Here is a 26,450-nt window from a genome sequence, read left to right as displayed (position 1 = left end):
TGAAGCCAATCTGCAAGAGATCAGACTCTGGCCCTTCGCCTAATCCTTGTGAAGAAAATAAGGACACAGTGTTACCATTAATTTAAAACATAAAATAACTAAATACGCTCACCCTGTGAGGCAAGCTGAACGCTTGGCCGCACACATGTTAACTGCTAGTTTGCAGTGTTGGTCCCAGGATATGGGATTTCACCAACAGAAGTTAGTACAATCAAAGATATTCCCTCACCCACCTTTTCTCTCTTAAGGGCTAGTTGTCCATCAGAACCAATACACCATTTTAAGGTTCTTAAATTAAAAAGCAGCATCCTTCCTTCCCTCAGCCATGTGGCCTGTGGCAAAGATACTGTGGGGAGGAAACCGCCACAGACTGAAGCTAGCATAGCCGCTTCAGGAACAGCTTAAGCAGGGACATATTCCTGTGGTTTCCACAAATCGGTGTTTTCTGGCCAAAAATCATGTTGTTGAAAAACTGCTGATCAGCTCCGGCCATCAATTTGCTTTCTGCAGTTTCATTCTGAACATTCTTTCCCTTCTGCAGACACGCTCTCCCTCTTGATTTCCAGTCTCTTCCTACCCCTTCCCTTCTTTAATGTGTCTCCAATGGCTCTTTGCAGCATATGATTTTAAAACACTGTGTGATTTAACTGTTAACCAATCTAAGTGATTAAACAATCAGGATGCTTTTACTATGTTACTACCCAATTGGTCAGTCCTTTTGCTGTGAGACTAATAAATAGTAAATGAAACAATGAGTTCACACTACTGGGTAACGTTGATCGCTAATTTGGCTCCTGAACCACTGATGTCTAAGTATCATTGCACCACCTAATAGGCACTACCATAATAAACATGTTATAAATAAATGAATTAATGACATCATTCTAGTGACCAAAATTTGCTATCTGGTACTGTTTGGTGGTGTAAGTCAGTGGTTTTCAATCTTTCTCGACTACTGTGTCCCTTTCAGGAGTCTGAAGCCCGAGCCCCACTGCTTGGGGCTCAAGCCCAAGCCCTGCTGCCTGAGGATGAAGCATATAATTTAGCTTCACGGGAGGCCCCTGTGGCATGAGGCCCCGGGCAATTGCCACCACATAATGCTGGCCCTGCACTTGTGATCTCCCCCCCTTAAATCCATCCTGCGACTCCCTGGGGGGTCACGATCCCCAGGTTGATAAAACTGATCTAGATGAGTTGACGTACCTCCTGTAAGATCTCTGCGTACCCCCGGGGTACACGTATCCCTGGTTGAGAACCACTGATCTAAGTGAATAGAGTTTGGTAGTGTCAGGACAATTCCCAGTGGACAGGATTCACTAAAAAGTGTCGTCACAACTGGAACCCTACCATAGTCTGAGCAGAGAGGCGAAGGCCTGAAATGAGCTTTGGAGATTCACCCATCCTCTTAACCAAGATATGACCCCTCCAGGTCAGAGCTGAGTAATGCAGTGTGTGGAAGACAGCACTGCTACCACCCACACTCTGCCTGTAATAACTATAATAATCAGGGCACCATTAAGACAATTTGCACAATCACTAAATTCACATATAAACTTTAGTAATAGAAAAATAAACCTATAATCTGGGATCTTTAGGAACAGACTAAACAAAAAGGAATGTACTTTGTGTGTAGCCTTTTCTTTTCTTAAACTCCGGTTCTTGTACCCAGTACAACACTGATGTTGTTGGCTGAGCAAAGCGAAGTCTTACAGATTTGAGTTGAGTGTTACATCTTCATCACCAGCAGGGCTGCAGCAGATCAAGGAGTTGGTCTAGGAGTGTAATTTAGCTGTTCAAGGACAGTTTTAGATATTCCTGTGGGAATTCTGCACCAATGCTCAATGCAGAATTTGCGCAGAATTATTGTTCTGCGCAGAATTTCATCTTTCTCTGGAGAATTGGTACTGCAGAGCTGCTGGCTGCCTCCAGGGGCTGCTGTATCCAGCAGACCCCATTTCTCCAGCCCCCAAATACAGCGGGTGGGAGGCAAGGTGGAAGGTGCTGGGCTGCTGCAGATCCCAGCATGTCCTGAAGGAAGGAGGAAGCATGCAGGAAACTCCGTACAAGCCCGCAACCCAGCATCAGGCTGTTTCTCTCTCTGGATCCCTGGGGGGGTAGGCGTGTGGGTGTCTGGAATGGCGGGGAGATGCCCCAGGGCTGGGCTCTGGGAGGAAGGGGGTGCGGTGTCTGGGATGCAGGTACCCCACAGCTGGGCTTTGGAGAAAAAGGGGTGTGGATATCAGAGATGGGAGGGGCAGAGTTTTTGTCCAAGATGTGCCCCGCTGGCACGTGACACACCCAGACTGAAGCACCCAACAAAAGCATAATAGAGAAACAGGAATTGGGTCATCGTAGGGATTTTTTTAACTTTCTACTCCTGGGAGAATCTTTTTTGTTGTTTGTATTGCTACAGACATCCTTGCTGACTGGTATTTTGAAATAAATTACTAAAATAATTGAAACTGGTGTGATTATATGGTGTTATTTTGACAAATAAAAGATACAGAATTTTGCAGAATTTTAAAATACCGTCCACAGAATTTTTAATTTTTCGGTGCAGAATTCCCTCAGGAGTATTTGGAGAGCGAGGTGGCTACACTCTGAGTGAGGAAGAGATTGAAGAGTTTGTACAGGGGAGATATGGCTACAGTGGGAATAAAGAACTATCCAGACTGGATCAAAATGCACTTAGCTCCAGAAGCACAGACCTCTACTCTGTGAGTTAAAGGATCAGCACAAAATAAATACTGCAGCATGTGGCCATGATTAAGAGTTCTGCATCCATCCCAATGTGTTCTGTGGATAAGATTTAAAACAAAACCCAAACAAGCATACAGAACTGGGTATCTTGAGAAATATTTAAACGCTGACCTATTTTTAACATAAAAATTCATAACAAAGGAGAAGTTAAGGAAGAGGCAGTGGGTGCAGGGGGAAAGTTGGTGATTTGTGCACTCACCGTTAGTCAAAACTGACCTTTGAGAAGGTATCTAAATAGTTTTAACCCTGTTGAAAGGACCCGCCACCTTACTCAAAACAAAACAAAAACCAACCTTCAACACCAGCTGTTTCTCCAGCTACCACCCTATCTCCCTCTAAATTCATCTAGTGGGCAGTTTACAACTGTTGCCTTGAGTTCCTCTCCTCCAAGTCCAGCCTGGATCTCCTCCAGTGGGCTTCTGCTCACTCTGCTCCATCACACCTGCTTTCACCAGTCATTAATGATCTCTTGTCCGTATCTTAGAGCTTCTACTTCCTCCTCCTCCTCTTGAGCTCTTTGTGGCTTTCAGCATGGCTAATGATACCCATTTGCTTGACATGCTCTACCTCTCTTCCCCCGACTTTCATGACACAGCTTGTGAAATCTCACAGGATCAGAGCCTGAGGTGGTATTGTGTGGTTATTACTTACAGCAAAATATCTATCATTGGTTGGGTTGGAGAACAGAACTCAATGTGTGGAAAGTCTGTAAATGTTTGTATTTTTTCCCAATCACAATTTTACTATAGAAAATAATACACCCTGTTTTCCTACACTTGTAGCTCTTTCCCCTGAAATAGGCCTTAAGCTAGTGTAATATTTACCTATGCAGGTGCGTCCATCAGCATGGAGTCTGTATCCCATATCGCATATGCAATAGAAGGAGTCCAGAGTGTTAACACAGCTCTGCTGGCACCCTCCATTCACTACTGCACATTCATCGATATCTAGAGAAGGAAGACAGATGGCGGAGATTACAGTGTCATTTCAATGTCAGCCTCAGAGAAGAGACACATTATTTCTCCTGGACAGTAGATAGCATGTATGTGGTGCAGCGCTTACATTGATGCTGCTGATGATCTTTACTTCTTTGATTTAACTTGGTTCTGCTGTATAAACAAAACACTGAAGATGGATACATTGAGCTCTTCAAAGTTCCAGAGAACTGGCTTCTCTCTGCTTCTTAAGCACTTGATAATTGGACAGATCTGTGACATGCATGCTTCCTTGGGGGCAGGAAAAATATATATGGAAAGAATTACAATAACCTAGCACAATGAGCTTGCAGTCACCACAGGATAAACATCTGGCATTTGAAGATGCTGTATGAAGAGTTCCTTTTGTGTCAAGCCCTTAACTCTACTAATTGGGGTCCTCATGTGCAATGGGGCAGAGTACTGAAGAAGAAGGGGAAAAAGACATAAGAACACAGTGTGATACAAAAGAGCCAGGGAGCAGTGGGAAGTGGTAGAAGGGAAGTATATAAACCCTAGGTTAATTAAGGCGTGGTTCCCTGTAGACTAGGGAGAGTTGCTACAGATTAATTGGAGCACCTGTAATCAATTAAGGCCCTGTTAGAAACCTAATAAAACCCCCTGCTTCAGGCAGTCAGGGGGAAGGAGAGAGGACTGGAGTGTGGAGGTGTGCTGTTAGACTTGGAGGAACAGAAAACTGGAGTAAGGGAGACCCTGTCCCAGCAGGGGAGGGATATTCCCTCCCCCAGTGTTTAAGGACTGAAGGTACCCCACCCAAGGGAGCAGAGGGTAAGAACCTGCAGGGGTTGAGAAGGGCTGGGACTCAGAGTGAGGAGCAAACCCAGACCCCTCCCCTGCTTCCCTCCTTTACCACCTTCCTGGGCCACTAGTGGGGCCCTTGGTGCCCCAAGAGCAGGGGTAAGGGATGGTATTTTAGCCCTGCCCCCCCACCAAGAAAAGTGCAGGATCCACCATACTATATTGACCATCTTGTCACAACAGACTGTTTTAATTTGTTAATGAACTATCTTTCACTAATTTTATCTATTTTGGGGCCTGCACTTGCTCCTACTGAAGTGAATGGGAGCCTTAGAATTCACTTCAGTGGAAACAGGAGCAGTATCTTGGGCCACACAACTTCTGTGACCCTTATCTCCTTGAACTCTAGCTGATGTTCTTGATGGTTACCTTAAATTTTTTCCTTTCTCAAATGGCCTAAGAATCATGGAAGAGCTGTTACCAACTCATCTCCAGCTCTGAGAACAAAGCAAGCAACTTTCTATGTCTCACTTCAGAAAAGCACTGTGTGCTATACTCTGGGCTATACCTCAAATTTCTCTCTGATAAAGAGGAAAAATGCCACTGAATCAGCTTGAGAACAGTTCTGAAATCTTTTGCCTGACAGTAAGGGTAAGTTGGGAGGACAAGCTTGAGTACATTTGCAGCCATAACAGGTTTTAAATAGATCCACAAAACTGAACATTTTACAAGGTTCTGAAGGGTTTGGGATAAGCAGCTTCCATATCTTTTCAGCAACACTAGAACAGTTTAAATGGCAACATATTGGAGTACTGATGCCACTGAATCAAAAATCACTACAGAAGTACTGAGGGGGCCTTCTCCAAAATTTATGGAGACTCCTGTTGGCTTCAACAGGCTTTGGATCAGGTGCTATGAGTGCCCAAAAATGCTTACCTGCCCAGCCACACATAAATGGAATGTGGTTGAGGAGCCTGGGTTTCAAGGCAATACAGGCCTTGCCTACACTGGTGGTGGTGTCTAGGGTATGTGTAACTACGTGCCACAGTGAAAATAAGGCTGCATCCACACTGTGATGTGTAGTTACACATGGCAGTGAGAGGCTCTGGAAAAGTTGCCAGAACATTTCATTGTGGTGAGAAGTCTCTGGCAGTGCCAGAGCAATGCTTCATCATCTACACTGCTATGTATACCTATGCTGGGAGGGCGTGCAGCATGTATTCTACCTCCTGCCATAAGCGTAGGCATAGCCTAAGAGGGAGCCCACAAAGAAGGGAAAGTCTGAAACTGTTACTGGGGGGGAAATGTACTTTGAATGAGAAACACTGAGTAGAGAGAATCAGGAAAATGAGGCCGGAGAGGGAGATTTTTTTCATTATATGTTTGACAAGTGTCTGGTTTTTATATTCACATTGTTATATTTCTGCTTTGCATTTAATTTTTTATGATTTATGTTTAATACTTTTATGTTTTTCATTAAAAAATCCAATAAAAATTAAATGAGAGAGGACAAGTTTTAAAGACTCAGAAAGACAAGATTTCCTAAGCTTCTCCTGGCCATAAGGAAATGTTTTTATAATGTTAAATGTTAATACTTCACATGTGAAATTCACTCATCTAAAATAAAACCCTGGTGTTGACTAGTGTTTAAATTCAGACCGTTTGCCTACATACATCACTTACCACTGCATCTCTCAAATATGCTGTTTTATTAGGCTACATACTGTATATTTCCTTCTGGATGGAGACATCTGGAATCTTTTTCTTCTTAAGAAAAGTTGTTTGAAATGTAAACAGAGCATGCTATTCATCTTCATGTATATTATACAATGTCACATTAAGAATTCATTCATGAACTTTTTCCTCATTGATGATAATACATCAGGAAAGTCACACAATCCAATTCTTTAAAAATGCTGAGAAACTGTGTAAAAATAATTGTCAAGATAATTAAAAGCTACTGTTACAAGAATCCTTTTATCTAATCAATAAATGATGTTTTTCACCTTAAATCATATGTCCAGTTACCACTAAAAAGTATCAAGAAAAAATAAAAACCCAGAAACCAGTTGCCAAAATGCTTTTACCAACTACGGTAAAGAATTTAAAAAAACGAACAAGGTTAAAGAAAAAACTAGGAAGTAGCAGAACTATGAGACATAATTTTGAGCCTCATATTATCTGTTTTCCTCAAGAATCTTCATTACTGTGAACTCTCAAGTATACAATAGAAGACAAATTATCTAACATGCAAAATATGGCTGTAAAATGGGATGCCTGCACTTCTTAATAAATGGAAAGGACACACAAAGGTCAAGATATTTATTAACAAAAGGAGTGATTGAAGTTAGAGGCCTAAATCCAGTTTTATATATTTAAATAAGTTACTTGATTTTCAAGAAGGGCTGTGCACCCAAGAGCTCCAACAGATTTCTATGATTCTTTAAACTTTGTTCCTACTTTTCTCAATAGGTCAACATTTTACTTGAGTTGAAGGCATAACTCACCACCCTCACTCTGATGCACAGGTTCCTCATTAACTTCTCTGATGCTTCAATATTTCTAGTGCTACAAGTCCAACTTTTGCTGGGTGCTTAGTACTTTTGAAAATCAGGCTATTTATTTAAGTGCTTAAGTAAAGACTTAGGCTCATAACTTTAGGCCCCATTTTTTAAAATCTTGGCCAAAATCCTTGCCAGGCAACGAATAAGTTAAACAAAAATGGGATATTTATTATTTCAAAGAACACTTCTTTGCCGTCAACAGGTTTTGGAGAGTAATACATTAACAGACAAATTTTAAGTTTCTTTGTAGCAAGCGGGGGAAAAAAGGTGCAAGATCAATGAGTTTGGGACACAATAATCCCATGGTTATCTTCTTGGGATGCTATGTGAATGAAAAAGTTGACAGTGGCAATCCCTTTTGTTTAAGGCGTTCTCTGAAGGATCAATATTTTATGAAATAAATGGTGAGAGATTCCTTCATGGACTACAGATACCAAGAAACACACAAGACACAGCTGCCTCTCATTAACTCCTGCATCTCAGGAACAGGAAACTGCTTTGCCCCCAGTTACAGAAAAAAGTGCCATAATTAGTCTATTAAGCATTCTGAGGACCAGATGCTAACCCTAGGACTTGGTCTATACTTGAGTATTAACGGTATAACTATTTCAGATAGGGATGTGATTTTTTTTTTTTAAACCAACTAGTAATACTGGTATAACCCCTGGTGTGGACTGAGGCTTTGTTTATACTAATACTTTGTCAGTAAAAAATTTGTCGCTCAGGGGTGTGAAAAAAAACAAAAACCACCCTGACCCCCTTATAAAATACCTTAGCTAGAACAAAAAGGTCTCATTGCCTTCTCCCTCACATGTTTCCTAAACCTCAATTCCCGACCCTCATGTGTTCTGGGGGGAAAGGAGTGGCAGATGTTTCATTTGGCGGAGATCAGAGCATCACGCAGGCACTAGAGGTAGTGTTGATGTTCAGCACTCACAGAAAAGGAGCAAGAAACAGAGTTTTTGAACCCTGGAACTCTGGGCATAATCCCAGCCTTCCCAATGGGGAGAATTCCCTGGGGGTGGTGGTGAAAGGGGGAAATAACTATCTAGCAACACTATCTTAGAAAAATAGGGAAACAATTTACAATATATTTACAGAAATGACACAGTAGAAAGGAGCTGAAGACATCAAAGATTCCTACTCAGACCATGCAGTGGTAAGAAGGAACTGGAGAGGCAATGGCCCTTACGACTCTTTAGGACTTTGGTTCAGATCATGAGGTAAAGTGCATGCGTGGGCCAATGGACACCACTTTCAAAGAATTCCAAACTCAGATGCATGGGGTGTGCATGTGTACTTACATGTAAAATACACATAGGAATCATCACTCAAAGAAGAATTCAAGCTAACCATGCACAGCTAATGTGACTCTTCATTGGTTTGTACTGAAGGCCAAACTCTAACTCTTTTAGAAAAGTTGCACATGAAAACTACCTTACCGCCTGAGGTTTAGAATGACAAGAAAGATGTATGGCAGCACTGATCTTTCAGTTTTTCTTATAATATGCCATGAGCATCAGTTCGGTTTATCCATTCCAAAGGATGTTTAAATTCCATGAGTGGTAGTTTCATGATGTGAAAATAACGTATGTTCAATCACTTTCTATTCATTTAGACAGCTTTTCTTTGCACAATGTGTGTTCAAAACAATCATTAAATAACATGCATAAAAAGAACCAGGATGGCTTCCTAGTCACTTGAAGATCAGTCCTAAAGGAGATCATATTGGCCTAAAATTGACAAAATAAGCTTGTTTTTGAGAGTACCATTAAGGGACAAATGTATACCTGGTGTAAGGGCTTGTCTACATATGGAGTTAACTGTTTCTGATTAAGTCCATGTGTTGACTCCCTTAATGCAGAATAAAGGTGCCTTGTTCCTGTTTTCCTTAACCCACCGGATTTATACCCTATAAGAGTGGGTATAAATAAGAATAAGAGTATAGTAATGAGGAATAGGAGTGTCAACAAGCCCTTATGTTGGAATTACAGTCACTTATACCAGGTCTGAATTTGAAAATGTTCATGCTGTATTGACAGTTTAACTATCCACTGATAAATCTATGTATTAACATCAATATTTTAAAATCCTGGATACATATATTTCAACTGATGTATTCTACAGTACAGTGGCTTACTATAGTTGGGGTTTTTTTTGGTTTTTTTTTTTACTGTATCATTTTGAGATTTGATTGCATGATTTTTGAAATACTGAACATTTGCTTTATTGGTTTGTTCAATTGGAAATGCCAATTTTCTAGTCCTCAGAAGAAAACATAACAGTTGTAATGGGAAAAGTTTAAGACTGCATAAAAAATGGTAACAAAAGTTCCCCTGAGAGAAAATCGGAATTACTGATTATAGAGAACAACCTCTTTCTGCTTCCCACATACCCTTATTGGGGGAATGGGGAGTACTGGCAAAAACTATCAGATTTTAAACTGCATAACTGAGCCATAAAATTTGTATTTCTTACAATTTTTACATATTACACTGGTCTACAATTTTTGAGAAGTCGTCTGCTTCAGAGATAAAATGTGCTATTTATTATGTATTTTGATGTGCTGAATTCAAATATGACAATTAAAACAACTGATTGGCTACTGTTTCTAAGATATTTAAGTTTTTACATTTTATGTCTATGTATATTGTGTAGATAGTAGTAGAATTTTAATCATACATGAAAAGACCTAGGTTTACAATTTGTTTATTGTTGCTTTACATGATAATATTTCACCTGTCCTGTGTATGTAACACTTTAAAAATCAGCAAAAGCGTTATATAAATAAAATTTATTATGAAACAAAAGGCAAAAAACTATTATGTACATAGTTTAGTCCTATTCAGTGTCTACTCGGCGCTTCTTGGCTTGTCTCTTGTATTCATTAAATGGAGCATCTCTTGTCACTGTCCAGCAATAGTCTGCAAGCATTGATGGGCTCCATTTGCCCTGATAGCATTTCTCCATTGTTGCAATGTCCTGGTGAAATCGTTCGCCGTGCTCGTCGCTCACTGCTCCGCAGTTCAGTGGAAAAAAATCTAGATGAGAGTGCAAAAAATTTTTCTTTAGTGATATGTTGCAACCAAGGCTTTTGTATGCCTTGAGGAGGTTTTCCACCAACAACCTGTAGTTGTCTGCCTTGTTGTTTCTGAGAAAATTTATTGCCACTAACTGGAAGGCTTTCCATGCCGTCTTTTCCTTGCCACACATGGTCAGTGCATGGTCAAATGCATCATCTCGAAGAAGTTCACAAATCTGAGGACCAACAAAGACACCATCCTTTATCTTAGCTTCACTTAACCTTGGAAATTTTCCACAGAGGTACTTGAAAGCTGCTTGTGTTTTGTCAATGGCCTTGACAAAGTTCTTCATCAGATCCAGCTTGATGTGTAAGGGTGGTAACAAAATCTTCCTTGATTCAACAAGTGGTGGATGCTGAACATTTTTCCTCCCAGGCTCCAATGACTGTCGGAGCAGCCAATCTTTCTTGATGTAGTGGGAATCTCTTGCACAACTATCCCATTCGCAGAGAAAACAGCAGTACTTTGTGTATCCAGTCTGCAGACCAAGCAAGAGAGCAACAACCTTCAAATCGCCACAAAGCAACCACTGATGTTGGTCATAGTTTATGCACCTCAAAAGTTGTTGTTTCATGTTGTCATAGGTTTCCTTCCTATGGACTGCATGACCAACTGGAATTGATGGCAAAACATTGCCATTATGCAGTAAAACAGCTTTAAGACTTGTCTTCGATGAATCAATGAACAGTCTTCGCTCATCTGGGTCGTGAACGATGTTGAGGGCTGCCATCACACCATCGATGTTGTTGCAGGCTACAAGATCACCTTCCACGAAGACGAATGGGACAAGATCCTTTTGCTGGTCACGGAACATGGAAACCCTAACATCACCTGCCAGGAGATTCCATTGCTGTAGTCTGGAGCCCAACAGCTCTGCCTTACTCTTGGGTAGTTCCAAATCCCTGACAGTTCACTTTGTGTTATGAGGTGTGGTTCAGAGGAGGAGGATGGGAGAAAATGGGGGTCCTGTGACATTGATGGTTCAGGACCAGAAGTTTCATCCTCTTCCTCGTCTGACTCAAGTGAGAATGATTCTGGTGCATCAGGAACCGGCAATCCTTCTCTGTGGGGTACTGAGCGTATAGCTGATGGAATGTTTGGATAATGCACAGTCCACTTTTTCTTCTTTGACACACCTTTCCCAACTGGAGGCACCATGCAGAAGTAACAATTGCTGGTATGATCTGTTGGCTCTCTCCAAATCATTGGCACTGCAAAAGGCATAGATTTCCTTTTCCTGTTCAACCACTGGCGAAGATTTGTTGCACAAGTGTTGCAGCATATGTGTGGGGCCCACCTCTTGTCCTGATCTCCAATTTTGCAGCCAAAATAAAGGTGATAGGCTTTCTTAACCATAGTGGTTATACTGCGCTTTTGTGATGCAAAAGTCACTTCACCACAAACATAGCAGAAGTTATCTGCACTGTTCACACAAGTACGAGGCATCTCTGCTCACTTTGGCTAAACAGAAATGTGTCCCTTTGCAAAATCAAACACTGACAAATAAGAGAGCATGACAGTGTATGATTTCTAGAGCTGATTTAGGGCAATTTGTTCAGCAGAGTGATGTAAGCTTTGTTATGATTGCATCATCCATGACTTCTAGGAATAACATGATGCAATTCATATCACGTATGATGCAATACCAGCTTCAGATTGCATCCTTCATTGTTTTGCCTAAAAAGCAAGTACTGTCCAAACCCAGTCATAGATTTATTCATAGATCCAGTCAAAGATGTATTTTAGTCATTTCTGGTTTAAATTGAGATCCCTTCCCTTTATAACTCACTTATCCTCCGCCATTCCCAAGTCAAGGATCGTATATACTGACCCAATAGCATATCTTAAAAACTAGAGCCAATCAACAATTTTAAGCATCATTTTCGTTCTCAGTGACCCAGAATTAGTAAAGTTTGACTACATTTATTTCAGAAGCATTTTGGCTGTAGAGCAGTGTTATGAGAAAGGAAAACAATAAAATATATATATATACACTTGTATAAATGTAAGAAGAATAGCAATTGCCTAAGTAAGACAAAAGTAACCATTGAAACTAGAGGACAAGAAGTGGCTTCTTTCACACCTAGGTTTTAGTTTAGTCTTAACCCACACTAATACAATGTGTCATGTTGTCCCCCTGTCATGGCTGGTCTATTAGAGGACAACAGCCTACTACTGCAACTATCTGATAGAGTTTACTCCCTTACATCAAATGGTAGAGGACTGTGGTGCCGTCCTGACTGTCTAGGTTCAGGCCTGCTGCTGACCTAGGTAGGGAATCATAAAAAGTGGTGCCTAGACAAGCTTCTCCTCACAAGGTTAAAAAAGGAAATAGTTTGAACAAATTGTGCTGAAGGGGACGATGGGTACATCTCAATATCTGACACATGGATAAAGTCAAAACACTAAAACACCAGTACTGAGCCCTTCACCCTCAATATGCAAACCATATGTCGTAGCTGGGAATCCTGCAGACTGTAATGAAAACTGTCCGTTCAATTTAAACAAGGTCAAGAAAGAAAGCTATTTTAAATTCAATAAAGAGGCCATTTGAAAGTGTAGACTCCATGGAAGACAAACTTAACAACTCACTTGACAGCTTAAACTATTTCTAATCCTCTTTTTGATATGGAATGGTATGAAGCCTCAGGAGTTGAGACACATCACTGCTTGGTCCTCATAATATGCAGAGAAAATGAAAGTGTCAGTTGAACGAGAAAAAGTGGAAGCATCTGTTTGATAGCTGTGTAAGCCTGTGATATGTAAACTGCTCTGGATTCAAGCAGCCCTAATTAGAGTTTCAAGGCATTCTTCATCAAAAATATGTATATACACACACACACGAGAATTAAGCAAGTTTTGGGACTGAATAATTTGCAGGAAAGTCAGGGTAAGAGATTAAAATAAGAAATTGGATAATTCTCAAGGACAGACCTCAGAGGAGCAGAGTGACATTTTCACATAGCAGTGAGGAAACGCCTCTTTTTCACATTTTGGATGAGTGCAATTTTGTTCCTTCTTAATCATTAACACAAGAACTCTCTTGTTCAGAATCTTGGAACTGTATGTAAAATTTGAGTGAGGCAGATCAAAACACCATTAATGTCATTGCTACCATTAAGCATAAAGATACTTTGGCACCACTATGCCACTGTTTGCCTCCAGCCCAACCCATATCTCCCTATGAAATCCATACACATGGGCCGAGATTATGAGTGAAGAATGTTGCCAGAAGAGGTAAACTATATAAGGGATGCAACCACAAAAACCACTGACCAGAAAAACAAAACATCTGTACCTTTATTTACACAGGACACAAGGAATGATATTCAGTAAATTGTGTTTATTGTGCTAGAAGGTTGTATGGGAAGATGTGATGGTGTGTTCACCGGGGTTAAATGTGGCTGAGGAAAGGCCATTTAACCAGATAGACCACAGCTAAGGGGAACTGACTGGCCCAAGGAACACCTGAATAATGACAGAACCCAGTTTGGAAGGATGGGGCTTCAGTGAGGGAACCTGGGCAGTAGGGAGAAAGAAGGAAAACTAGGTGGAGAGGGGGTAGGAAAAGACTCAGTGAAAAGGCAGCAAGGTTTCAGAAGGTGCAGACCTTCTGAAGCAGGGAAAAACACAGTGACCTGGCTGGAGGGCCAAGTCACAAAGACAGAACCTGAGTCGCGGAGGGTGAGAGAGAGAGGGAGGCAGCAGGGTGTACAGTGAACAGCAGAAGGAGGCACTGGACCTGGAAAGAGTTAATCCCCAGAGTGGCCAGGAGGAGGCGCCCTGGCAGTGAGAGGACCCCCATGACAGAAGGCTTGTCTACGCACCATGAGAAGTTGAAACAAGACCACACTCATGGAAGTTCCACATGCAGGAAGACTCTGCTTAAATTCAGGTGGGTCAAAGTTAACACTATCACCAGCAGGTTTGATGCAACCTTATTTTCAAATTTTTCTAATGTGGAACGTGCTCATAGAAGCAGATACAGGACCCTATCATGCCATCAATTTTTAAACAAAACTTCTAAAATCAGAATCCATTCCCAATTGGCAGGAAGTCAACAGGGAGTTCTGCTTAAAAACGGATAGTGTGATATGGCCTGTTGAACTCCGTACAATTCAAAATCTGCAGCCAGTAAGGGTAAAAGGTGTCAAGAAAGTTGTCCTTCAGTACCTTCTCTCAGCAGGACATGACACAGTTAGAAAAGAAATGATTATGGAATAAAAATAGAGAAAAACAGGCATCTTATGAAAACATCTGCTTTTTGTTAACAGTAGTAAGAATGCCCTCTTGCTGAGCTCAATAAGTGGCTTCAGTACAGCCTGGTGGATAGAGAGGTTCCTCTTATCACACAGTAGGTAGGATGTACAACACAGCACTATGATCACACAAAGGCCTTCATAATGTGATTTGTTCTCAGCTTCAGTATATACTCTGTGTGTCTGAAAGGCGAATGCTGTTTGTCACAAACGTGTCCTACTTCGGTTGGAAAAAAGCTTTGTCATGTTGTGGATGGATTTGTTCTGTAAACTGATTGGAGCATAAGCCATCATGGTACAAACTGATTTGGGTGGTACTGCTGTCCATCAAAATTATTGTATTAAGTGTGAGTCGCTCACCTAATGCACCAGTTACACTTCAAAGATCTCTAAACTGATTTTGCTCTTACTTACAGCAGGAGTTGGGGGGGAAGGATGGAGTGGCAGGATCTGACCCTTCTTCCCATTGATGTAACAGGGAAATCAACCCCCAAACCTCACAGATCTCTGAGAATCTGCTGGAGCCCTAGGGCACAGTTCATCTTCTCCAGTTCCCCGTTAGAATTGCTCCGCTGGGATTTCCTTTCAGGCACTAGTTCCCGGGGCCCCTCATCAATAAGGTTCCACAGTGCAGATAGGGCTCCTCTCAGGAGCCAACATAACCCCAGGCTAAGTATTAACTCCTGAGTAGATTCTCAGTGAGTGGGAAACAATGTATGTTACCTTGGCCCACTTTCATAGATTATAAAGCCAGAAGGACCATTGTGATCACCTAGTCGGACCTAATCTTGCTCCCCACTTCTCCTGACACAGATACCCAAGACCCTGCAGACAGCAATCTCTGGGATCCAGGGAAGGGAAGGGGAGACATTATGCCATTACAGCATTAGCAGAACCTAACCCTACAGTCCATTCATACAGAGAACTTCCACAGTCTGGTTCTAATGCAGGATAATAGCAAAAGCAAAACATTGTCTCTTGTTCCCTAACACTATAGCTGTCAGATTAACTCTTTGGATGCCCCTTTTTTTATTAGCTGACTCTGCACACTCCTATTTGCATGAAATCCCCTCTGAAAGGGTAACCATTACTACAGCATGCTGAGGGCTTTCTCAAAGAACAGATGAGCACGTGTGCAATGTGTTTCAAGGTGGTGTCCTAATAACTCACAATTAAAACCACCGAAGTAGCCATGTCACTGGATTTTAAATAATCAAACCCTATATCGGTCAAACCACTGATCTGTTCAGGAAATGTAGGGAAGGATGAAGCTTATTATGATCTTGTTGACAGTTCCATCAGGATCATTTCCTTTGGGCTACTGCTCTTAATGAAAGTGTTGACAGATTTGTGTTTCTTTTAGATTTTATCATGCATCATTTTAAAACTTTATTAGGAGTACATCATACTCAACCCAGGGATGTTTCACTAAAGAATGAGACTCTTATTAGTAGTCCCAGTGAAAAACAGCATTAGTTTCTTTCCAGTAACAAGAAATAGAAGAAACTCTCCAGAGTTCTACTTCCCTATAGCTCTGTATCTGTCATTAGTCATTGTTTACATAGCAAAACAGGCAAAACCACAGAAAAAGAAATATTTTTCCTACACTATACTCTCTACTGAAAGGCAAATATGCACATATACTGTAGAAAAGTGTAAAAAAATGTTTTATCATTTTCTATTTACAATATTCACTGGAAGTTTCTAAACCTTTCTTACCATGTTGGAGTTATTCAGTTTCAAGCTACATTTGAGACATGTTCAAGATGAAGATGATTTATAAGATGCTTTTATTTGCTGGTAAATACTTTTCTAAAAGCAAGCTGTTATTTAAATATTCACAATGTTTGATTCAGCATAAAATTGCTATTAACGAATTTTGGAGACCTTGACCACAGCTTCAATTTCAGACTTACAAAACTCTTCCAACACAATGATTTAAAAAAAAAAAAAGTATGAATACATTTTCTTCCGTGACAACCACAATGGTATCTTCATAACTGCAGAAAAGATTACCCAACTTTTAATTCACACTAGTCAGCTGCAACAATACTGCGTTTCTTTTCTTTGCTTTAAAATATACTAAATTGTCAATCAGCACAGTGGAATGTTAACATTCTCCATAACCTGTCTTTCAAAACTATTCATAAATGTTAGAAACCAGCTAATATAAAATAATCATTAGTGTCCTAGAAACATCTACAAACATTTTTTCTAGAGTCTGTTTTTCTTCATAGAATTTTAATCTAAATACTGTATTCTGTCTAGAACATAATAGCACAGGTATGCTGTTATAAAGCACTTTTTACCTAAAAACTCAAATCACTTTTATACATTATTTAATTAAGCTACATTCACTCCTAATAATTAAATGTCAAAGCTGATGTGTAAAACTGCATAAACGTTTCATACAAGCATGTTTCATACAAACTTTTTGTACAAAGTTCACACATGCATAAATTGGATTACCACACAGAAAGAAATATATAGTGAATGATTGCCATTCTCCCTTAACTCTAAGGAACCAGTCCCTTTCACATATAAAAGAATCTATGGTTTCAGCTCAATATTTCCTCCCAACTGGTATAGTCCACACTCAGTGGTGGGCAACCTGCGGCCTGTCAGGGTAATCCACTGGCGGACCATGAGACAGCGTTTACATTGACTGTCCGCAGGCACGGCCACCCACAGCTCCCAGTGGCCGCAGTTTGCTGTTCCCACAGGGACGTGCTGGCCACCACTTCCTATAGCTCCCATTGGCTGGGAACGGCAAACCACAGCCACTGGGAGCTGTGGGTGGCTGGGCCTGCAGAAGGTCAATGTAAACGTTGTCTCGTGGCCCATCAGCGGATTACCCGGACGGGCCGCGTGCGGCCCGGGGGTTGCCCACCACTGGTCCGCATGATGCTTCTCAGATCCTCCCGGACAGTTACAGAATTTAGATGCTTAGAGGAACCAGTCCATGTGATACCTCTGTAATCAGCACTGACTAGCTCTCCAGCACAACATAGGCTTGAGCAGCTGAGAGTGTGGAGATGGGAACCAAGACTTGCTTTTGTTGGGGAGGCCCATGATATCTGGGAATTTTTCCTCCTTTTTCTTCTGTCAAACAGGTCATCAATAATTCATCTAATAAGTAAAGTGTGACACAGAATGTCAGTTGTCTAAGAACTATGGATAAGTGTCCTTTAGATAGCATATCCTGCTCTTAACATACCAGAAGATACATTGTATGAAGACGTGTCACATATCAATATTACATACCATGCCAAATTCTTTCTGCCATACCCTGCCATAATTTGACAACTAGATGTAGTGTGAAGCTTGTTGATGAAGTGTCTTGTGAATTTTCAGTCTCGATTTTTGTTTGGGATGATCTAAACTGCCTCTACAATGAAAGAGCAGGGCCTTAAAGGGACAAACACTCACTTTTCTCTGCTTGAGGTCTGGATAGTTTCAATCTGATGTGCTGGAGGCATAAAGGGAATTCTAGGCTACAACATGCAAGTCGGACCCAATGGACAAAGATAATGGGGAAATAGTAGTATAGGTTGTCATCTCCCTTCATGGGGCAAAATACTGGTTGTTCTCAATGATGATATTATTATGAAGCCTCTGGTTAAGAAACTTGCTCTTGACACTGACCATCTTGCTAAGCATTGGCCTATGTAAAATCTCCCATTTTTTGAAAAACTGGTTGAAAACTCTGGCAAGTACCTGAAATCCTCAGATTTCCTCAATTCTAGTCAATCAAGGACTTATCCAGGGTGAATGGACTCACTCTTTAACAGCTCTGTTCATTTTTTCAGGGAGATGTCTGAAAGAGTGGCTCCTCTACCTTGAAGGATCTCTTTTATGGGGTATTACGGGGTCTATCTTGTTACCTTTCTTGTTCAACGTGTTCAAGGAGGCTGGTAGGGACTTAGAAGGGAGCTGCAGGTTGTGTTATCTTCAGCAGGCTGATGACAGAAATCTCTGCCCCATCATACGCTGCTGATGTAGTGGAAATGACCATTGTCTGTAAGAGTCTTGTGTATTGGTGAGGGTTTGTTGGCTGTGGCCCAATCCAGACAAGACTGAGGCTGGCTGGGAAAATGACTAGAAAAATTGGTGAAGAAAGCACAGCTACCATTTGTAACACAGGTTTAAGAGTCTTGTTAGTTCCTAGGCTTCCATGCTGAGTAGAGGGGCATTTTTAAATATGTGCCTAGTGAGACAAGAGAAAATGTCTCTTACGCTTTGTACTTTGCTACAGTTACTGCATCCATGCCTTTCTCACCTTGAGACTAGACCTTTGTGATGTACTCTAAATAGGGCTCAGTCTTCCATCTGCTTAGGTATTTATATTGTGTTTATTGGAGATACGATCCCTTTGCAATGCCATTGCATTTACAAGCAATGGAGCAGACGAGTTAGAGCCCTTCTGCTATAACAGGATGGTTGCTACCAGAGTGTTTACCATGACCGGTCCTCTCGACTCTGGCACTCACGGGCTTTCAGATATATACCAGCTAACTCTCTGTATCTAACTAAAGCATTTCAAGCAACTTCTAACAACAGTCACAAACAACTCAAGGGAAATGTAAATTAGTATAATTAAAAACAATTCAAAATGAAACAGTTACAATAACCCCAATGATTTAATAATATCAGGTGGTTTTCCTAAGCAGGGCTGCACACTTGTTACAAAAAAGGATGGAATTCTGGCTTTCTTCCTTGTCTGCTCAACACAGGTTAAGTGAAGTAAAAGCCTACCATTCTCTACTGATATTAAGTATCAGCAAAACTAGACCTGTGATTGCATATTTTGTTCTGAAATGATTGAGTTTATCATTTGGTACATGACAAATGTTAGCAAGATTCAGGCCTAGTCTATACTTAAAATTTAGGTTGAAATAGCTGCAGTGCCCAGGGGGTGTGAAAAATTCACACCCCGGAATGCTGTGGCTATGTCGACCTAATTCCCAGTGTAGACACAGCTAGGCTGATGGAAGAATGCTTCCATTATCCTAGTTACCATCACCCAGGGAGGTGGTATTCCTACAGAGACAGAAAAAAACCTTCCGACACTGTAGGCTATGTCTACACTATGGGATCATAGAATATTAGGGTTGGAAGAGACTTCAGGAGGTCATCTAGTCCAATCCCCTGCTCAAAGCATGGGATAATGCTGGCATGTTTACGGTGCTGTACCTATGCCACTATACTTCCTGTGGCGTAGACATGGGTTGAGAAAGGTTCATGGGGTCCCTGAGCATGTAACTGAGTGGATTAGGTTTGGAATGCTGCAACAAATTAGAAGGGATTGACCAAACCAAACTGCAGCATTCTTTAAAATTTTGACAGTGCCTCAAGTGCTCATCCAGCAACGCAACGTTCAGCTCAGGTTTCTGCCTGCCTTAAGCTATTAATTAATCAGGATCCAATCAATTCATCTCACCCCATTAAAAGAATGTCCAATGACTTACAATGAATTTTCCTTTGTTATTTATCAGCTGAAATTTTTAACTTATTTTTCAAGATTTCTTTTGCTGTAACATAGTCATTAGGAGCCAGAAACAGATCCATGGCACTGTACTTATTTCTTACAATGGTGCTTTAAAATTGAGGGGATTAAAGAAGGTCAGTTTGCCCCATTCTATATGGGAGTCCTTTAGCATGCTCACTAAGGAAATTTTGAGTGATGTTAGTAACTGGTACTTTCTGCACGTGTATTCAGAAGAGGCCAGTTTTTCATCCTATATAATATCTTTTATCTGCTGTATTTTTTCTATCCAGGTGCTCTTGAGTTGAGCTAAGCATAAACCTAAGTCATGGTTTGTCACAGAACAGTGTGAAAATGGTGGGAATTTAACACGACTGGATATTGTAAAAGCATCTTGAATCCCACCAATGGGTTCATGTCTCATCTTATATTGAACAGAGACCCTGCAACAGAGAACAAACTGGCCCGATGGCTTTTCTTCTCTTTTATCGCAGGCCATTTCCCTAGAGGCACCAAATATTAGGATCTTACATTTTTTTGAGGAACACTGCTTGGAATGGTGACTGGAAGATCAGGAGATCAATCCGAAATGCAGAATCAGCACTTTGAACCTCACTAGCAAAATGTAGGGTTTCCTCTGGCCAAAGAATAAGTTATGACTAAAACACAAAATTTATCAACATAAATTAATATATTAAAATAAAAATAAATTAATGTTTGCGGCCATTTTAACATATATATTTTTTTCCTCTTACACAAATCCTTCATTTTTTCTTTTAAATTAAGCTGTTAGCTATTATTTGGAATCTCTATTGAAAGAGTTTTCTTCAGACATAGAATCATGATAAATCACTTGACATCCAGGACTATTATATTACTAGGGTAAACAATGGTGGTCTTAGAATCAGACAATAACTGTCCTATAATTCAATAGTCTGAGAGGTCATATCTTACAAAGGTCAGGAAATCTGCCAATGCTCAGAAGTTTAACAAAAACTCCCAGGGATGTCTACTGATCAAGTTACAAGGATAGGACTATTACTCTAATTGGTAAGACAAAAGCTCCCTTTTGTCAACACTAATCATATGACCTCACTGGTCTCTAGCTACAGTGGTCTTGATGGATGAGAACATGGTGATATAAATAAGAAATGACAGCCTACCAAAGAGGGTTAACATAGGGTCACGACCGTTTTATCTGACTTCTGTAGCTTATTCACATGTAAGCACATGCTTCATCCCATCATACTTTACAAGTCAGAATTTAGATTATATTGATATTGTGGAATTTTGAAACTTTGCATTTTGGAAAAGACTATTTTATCTTACCGTTATATATAATTAACACTCTTGTGGGTTAATAAATATAAAACTTAGCTCTTCCTGTGATTTTCAGCAGGTGATCTCAAGGCACTTTTCAAAAGGAGACCAATATCATTAATCCCATTTTAAAAATGGGGAAACTGAGGCAAAGAGACAGGGAATGACTTGCCCAAGGTTACCCAGCAGACTAGTGGCAGAGCTGGGACTAAAACCCAGGTCTCCCAAGTCCTATTTTAGTCCATTCACTGGGCCATACTGCCTTCCCTGAGCTAATGGTTCTCTGCCACAATCAAGTACAGACAGTGATACATTATGTAAACAACCTGAAAGTTTGCACCACCCTTAGTCATTATGAGTACTATCTTACTCTTCAAATTCATCTACTGAAATAAACTATACTACTTGCAGCATAAGGTACTACTTAATGTAAGGGCAACAGAATTTGGCCCAGAATTATTGGACCACACTCATCTGCACAGTACCTCCACAGACTCTAAAATTATGCCAGAGAGGAATTCATCTAATTAGTTTCCCATTGATTTAGAGTCAAATCCTTTCCCCATTAAAGTCAAAAGAGTGTTGCCATTAATTTCAATGAGACCCAGATTTGACCTGAAGAGTACGGGTTAAGGTTGACTTTTATGTCAAAACCTGTTATGTGCACAAATCTAAGCCAAAAAGTTCCTTGCTTGTCAGACATGAAATCCTGAATTCTCCAGTGTCAGTCTGTCTGGGGATGTGGGAGATAAAACTGTCATAACACAGCAAATGCAGAATTAGTTCTGAAAGGCTAATCAACCCTCTCCTCTGGCATTTTTATTCAGCTGTGCCTTACTTCACCATACTGCAATTTACTGCCAGATGTAAACATTATTCAGTAAGGTAATGCAAAGTATTGTATTGTATATAATTATGGATTATATGACATGACAATCTCACAACTGGCTAAAAAACGGTCCTTACCTGATTGGTAAGGACCATAGAATCTTCGGCACTGAAAGTTCCATGCAGCGCCATTCAATCTCATTCTCCATGAAGCACGCTTAATGAACAACAGAACCATGGGGAAAAGTTATAAAGGTTTAGTTAATGCTGAGCACACTAACTTGCTCTAGGATTATTTCAGCTTTCTTCAACTGTTATACTCTGGTATTAATGTACGCCTGAATCCTGCAAGGCACTGTCCATCCTTACTACCATTGAAGCCAATATGGCTGAGGATACTGTTGAGCACCTTATAAGATCAGGCCAATGGTTTGCTAAAACTGCTCAGATTTTTATCTTGTTAAAACAATTTCATGGACGATGGTAAATTTTATTGTGCTGTTGGATTAGTAAATTAGTTACAACCCACTTCTTTCCTCTCTCTTCAGCCCCACTACTATGGATGGAGAACACAATCAGAAATTGGGACCTATTTCTTGATAATATCTCTACTGTTTATTGGCAGAAGATGTTCTCTTTCTGAAGCTATTAAGACCAAAACTGTATTTATCCTCTAAAGGAGAACTAACAATGTCCATATTATTTATGCTATGCCGTTACAATATTTAAGTCTCACGTTTGTACAGCAGCTTTCATCCTAACACATCTCAAAGTGGTTTTAAAATGTTGTGATCAATCACTTCACTCATTAGGGAAGTAAAAGCGCTTTTGGGATGGAGCATGGAAGCAGTTCAATATACAGGAATGCTACGCTGTAGATTAGGACTAAAACTGAATACGATATACAACTGAGATGGCAGAGGAAATACAGGCAAACAGAATATAAGTAATCAAATTGACTAACAGCCCTGCTCTTCTAAAATGCCATGGTAATTTTAATGACAACAAAGTGGTCAGAAACTCAGTTTTAGACCAAATCTGCAAGATGGCACCTCCGTCTACACAGTACAACATAGCATCATGAATGGCCATTGGCTCAGGGTCAACTTAAAGGGGTAGAGTACCATCTCCTGAATTATCAGCATCACTTCCCAAAGCACCCTTAGGTTTACTTTGAGGTCTCCCATCCAACAAGGGCCAAGCAGAAACTTACTTATCTTGTTAAATCTGATGAAGTCATAGCTAAGGTACTATGGCTGCAGGAACATACGGCTGTCCACTGGCTGTCATTAAAATCTTAACAACAGCTGTTTGCAAATAATTATCATCCCTGCTATACTTGTGGTATTCCATTGGCTTGACAGCAGTTTTCAAGCTCTGGAATGCAGACCACTGGGGGTCCACAGACTAAGTGTAAGATTTCCAAAGGGGCCCACACCTCAATTTGAAATTGTTTAGGGGGGCGCAAATGAAAAAGGTTGAAAACCACCGGTTTATTACAATAAATAACTAAATAAATTAATGGAGATATCTGATCTCCTAGAACTGGAAGGGACCTTGAAAGGTCATCAAGTCCAGCCCCCTGCCTTCATTAGCAGGACCAAGTACTGATTTTGCCCCAGATCCCTAAATGGTCTCCTCAAGGATTGAACTCACAACCCTAGATTTAGCAGACCAATGCTCAAACCACTCAGCTATCCCTCCCCCAACTAATGTTTTAATGATCATTAAACAAAAGAAAAAACTGTAAAAACTTCAATGGTGAACACTGTAATTGTACACTTACGTTATTTCTATTGTTTTAAATAAGCTTCATAATGGCTAACACCACATCCCTCTGTAATTGCTCATGAGGAAATGCCTGACAGGAGAGTCAAACATCCTTAGCTTCACCTTTTAAAGAATGTAATGCCACATTTGAGGAGGAGACATACATGACTAGCTCATTACTGCTCTCACAAAAATTGTGTTGTTATATTTATGCAATTTATGAGTGATTTGGGTAATCTTTGCTTTCAATACAAGGAGGATTATCTGGAAGCTCAAATCTTTTAAGCAAATCTGAAAACTGTAAGTATTCAACAATATAAACACATACAAACTTGTCCACAGAAACACTTCCAAAGAATCACTAAAGTTAATAACAGGAGACTGAAGAAAGGTAGTAAAACCCTTTGAATTATGTACACTTTTTCTGAGTTTGTGTATTTGGAATATAAAAATCCATCAAAGGGACACACATAGGACATCAGTTAAAAAACTAAGAAACAAACAAACAAACAAAAAACCACTTAAATCAAAAGAAAATGCCCATCTAGTTCTTATTTACATTGTCAAGCTGGATACCGACTGATAGCTTGCTGTGGAAACTAATCCTACAACCTTCCAGTCTGGGAAAGAGTGTTCTTGAATAAGCTATAGAGATATAGTAAAGAATATAATCACAGCTGGGACATACACAGCAATGTATCTAACCTAAAAATCTGGAGGCAAAGGACAAAAGTAAAATGAAATCCTGGCAGAGAGGAAAACAGAAATGTCTTCATGCTGTGAAAGATGATAATATGTTTTGCAAGAATCTACATATATATAACACCTTTCATCCTGAAGGAACCAAAAGAACTTCAACTATTTGTTTACTGCAGCAAGGAAATACAGCCACACAAGATAGAGGGCAACAGCTCTGCAAATAACCAGTCTCAGCATGTGTGCACGAGAGTTTTAGCGGGTGGTTTCTAAGTTCACATCTGAAAAATCACATGGGACCTCAGAAATAAACTAAACCTTTTTGGAGGGCATCACATGCTACAGCTTACTGCTCTGTGGGCCAAATTTCCTGGTACACTAACTACTTTGCATCAGTTTGCTGATGCAAAATAGCTTTGAACCTGGCTTAATGGACCAGTTAGACCAGGTTTACAGCTTTTTTATGTTCCCAAAGTGCTGCAGAACAGCCATGATAAAATTCAGCCATGTGCAGAGGGCTAAAATAAGATCTATTTAGCATGTAAGTCTCATGCAAACCCTATTTTGAAGCTGGCCCTTTGCATAGGGATGAAATTCACCCTAGATCTTAACTAGGAATCTGGCTTCATGTTTCCCTAAGAAAGAAGGCAAATGGATTTATGTAGCATGTGATTTCAAATCTTATTTTAGATGCTTAATCTCTAGCTGTGGAACTGCAACTGAAGTGCAGAAATGTATGTGTATTTTCTGATAAGCACATTTTGTTTTAGAAACGGATGAAATACTTTCAAATGTATACACTTTCTTCAGGTTTTTAAACTGATGATAGAAATTCCATAATCAGAACAAATCCAGGGCAAAATGATACATTTTTCATAAGAACCCTTTGAAGTGTTCTTAAAGTTACATCTTCATAATCCAGACAGGAAAAGATCTGCACTCTTGACAATTCTGAATTTATGCACTTCAGCTGGCTCTAGATAAAAGGTAACTCTCTCAGTTTTCATTCCAAGGATGTTCTCGGATTTTTTATCAGTAAAGAGACACAGTACAGAATGTTACCTTCACATGATTTTCCATCTTCGCCCAGTTTCTGGCCAGCTGGACATCTGCAGTAGTAGCTGCCAATAGTATTGCAGCACTGGTCCTGACAACCACCATTCTCAATGGTACATTCATTTACATCTGTAGTGGGAAATAGCATATAAAAATTAGACATTGAATACAAAGTAGGCATTGACTAAATTGTCTCTTCCTTCAATAACACTGTGCATCTTTCTGATTTTACCAGGTGAAGAAGCAACTAAGATCCGCTCCTTATAGCCTCCTGAAATAGGATGTGCCCCATCGTTGCTTATGTCTTGTCTTAGATATTCAGCAATTCAGAGCAGGGTCTACGTCTTCCTGTGTGTATGTGTACAGTGCCTAACAAAATGAGTCCCTGACCTTGCCTGATGTTAATGTGTCAGATATGTAACTTCCTGCAATATCTTTGGGAGCGCTGACTGTATTCAAATTATATCAGTGTGGGCCAGGGACTATATGTAATTCCATGGGAGAACGTGACCCTCTGACACCTCTTTTCACTTGGCTTCCAAAAAACTCAGTTTGATTGCAGCCTTCGTCACTCAGGTATCTTCATTTGGCATACAGCAGTGCTACACTGAGTTGATCAGACTCAAACACAGTGGGGAGGGGTGCAGAGTACATCACAGCTCCAAAGTTACACAGAAACCCTCTCACTTTATATACATTACATATCTCATTGCATTTACTATACATAGCATCACATTTTTGGATTGGCTTGGTTATTTTGCAGGAACCAATCCCTGTGCAACATGTGCTGTCCACCCGCTGTCCATGGTTCAATTTCCTCTTTATTTTATCTCTGCATTCCTAACTTATTTTGCCCCTTGTTATCTAGTTCATAGTAAACAGTTCGCTGAGCATTC

General features: G+C 40.3%; 1 protein-coding gene across 2 annotated transcripts in view; it reads right to left on the bottom strand.

Annotated features, from left to right (window-relative positions):
- Positions 1-26,450, bottom strand: part of LOC117883080 (multiple epidermal growth factor-like domains protein 6) — a 266,421-nt gene that overhangs the window by 82,431 nt on the left and 157,540 nt on the right. For both annotated transcript variants that reach the window (XM_034782047.1, XM_034782046.1), the window contains exons 5-6: positions 25,561-25,683; positions 3,585-3,707 (exon numbers count right to left, since the gene is read on the bottom strand). In XM_034782047.1, coding sequence (XP_034637938.1) covers positions 3,585-3,707; positions 25,561-25,683 — 246 coding nt within the window. The remainder of the gene's footprint in view (positions 1-3,584; positions 3,708-25,560; positions 25,684-26,450) is intronic.

Source organism: Trachemys scripta, chromosome 9, assembly GCF_013100865.1.
Source record: "Trachemys scripta elegans isolate TJP31775 chromosome 9, CAS_Tse_1.0, whole genome shotgun sequence".
Taxonomy (NCBI): Eukaryota; Metazoa; Chordata; order Testudines; family Emydidae; genus Trachemys; species Trachemys scripta.
Note: the sequence above shows the minus strand (reverse complement) of the source record. Positions and strands in the feature narration are given on the sequence as shown.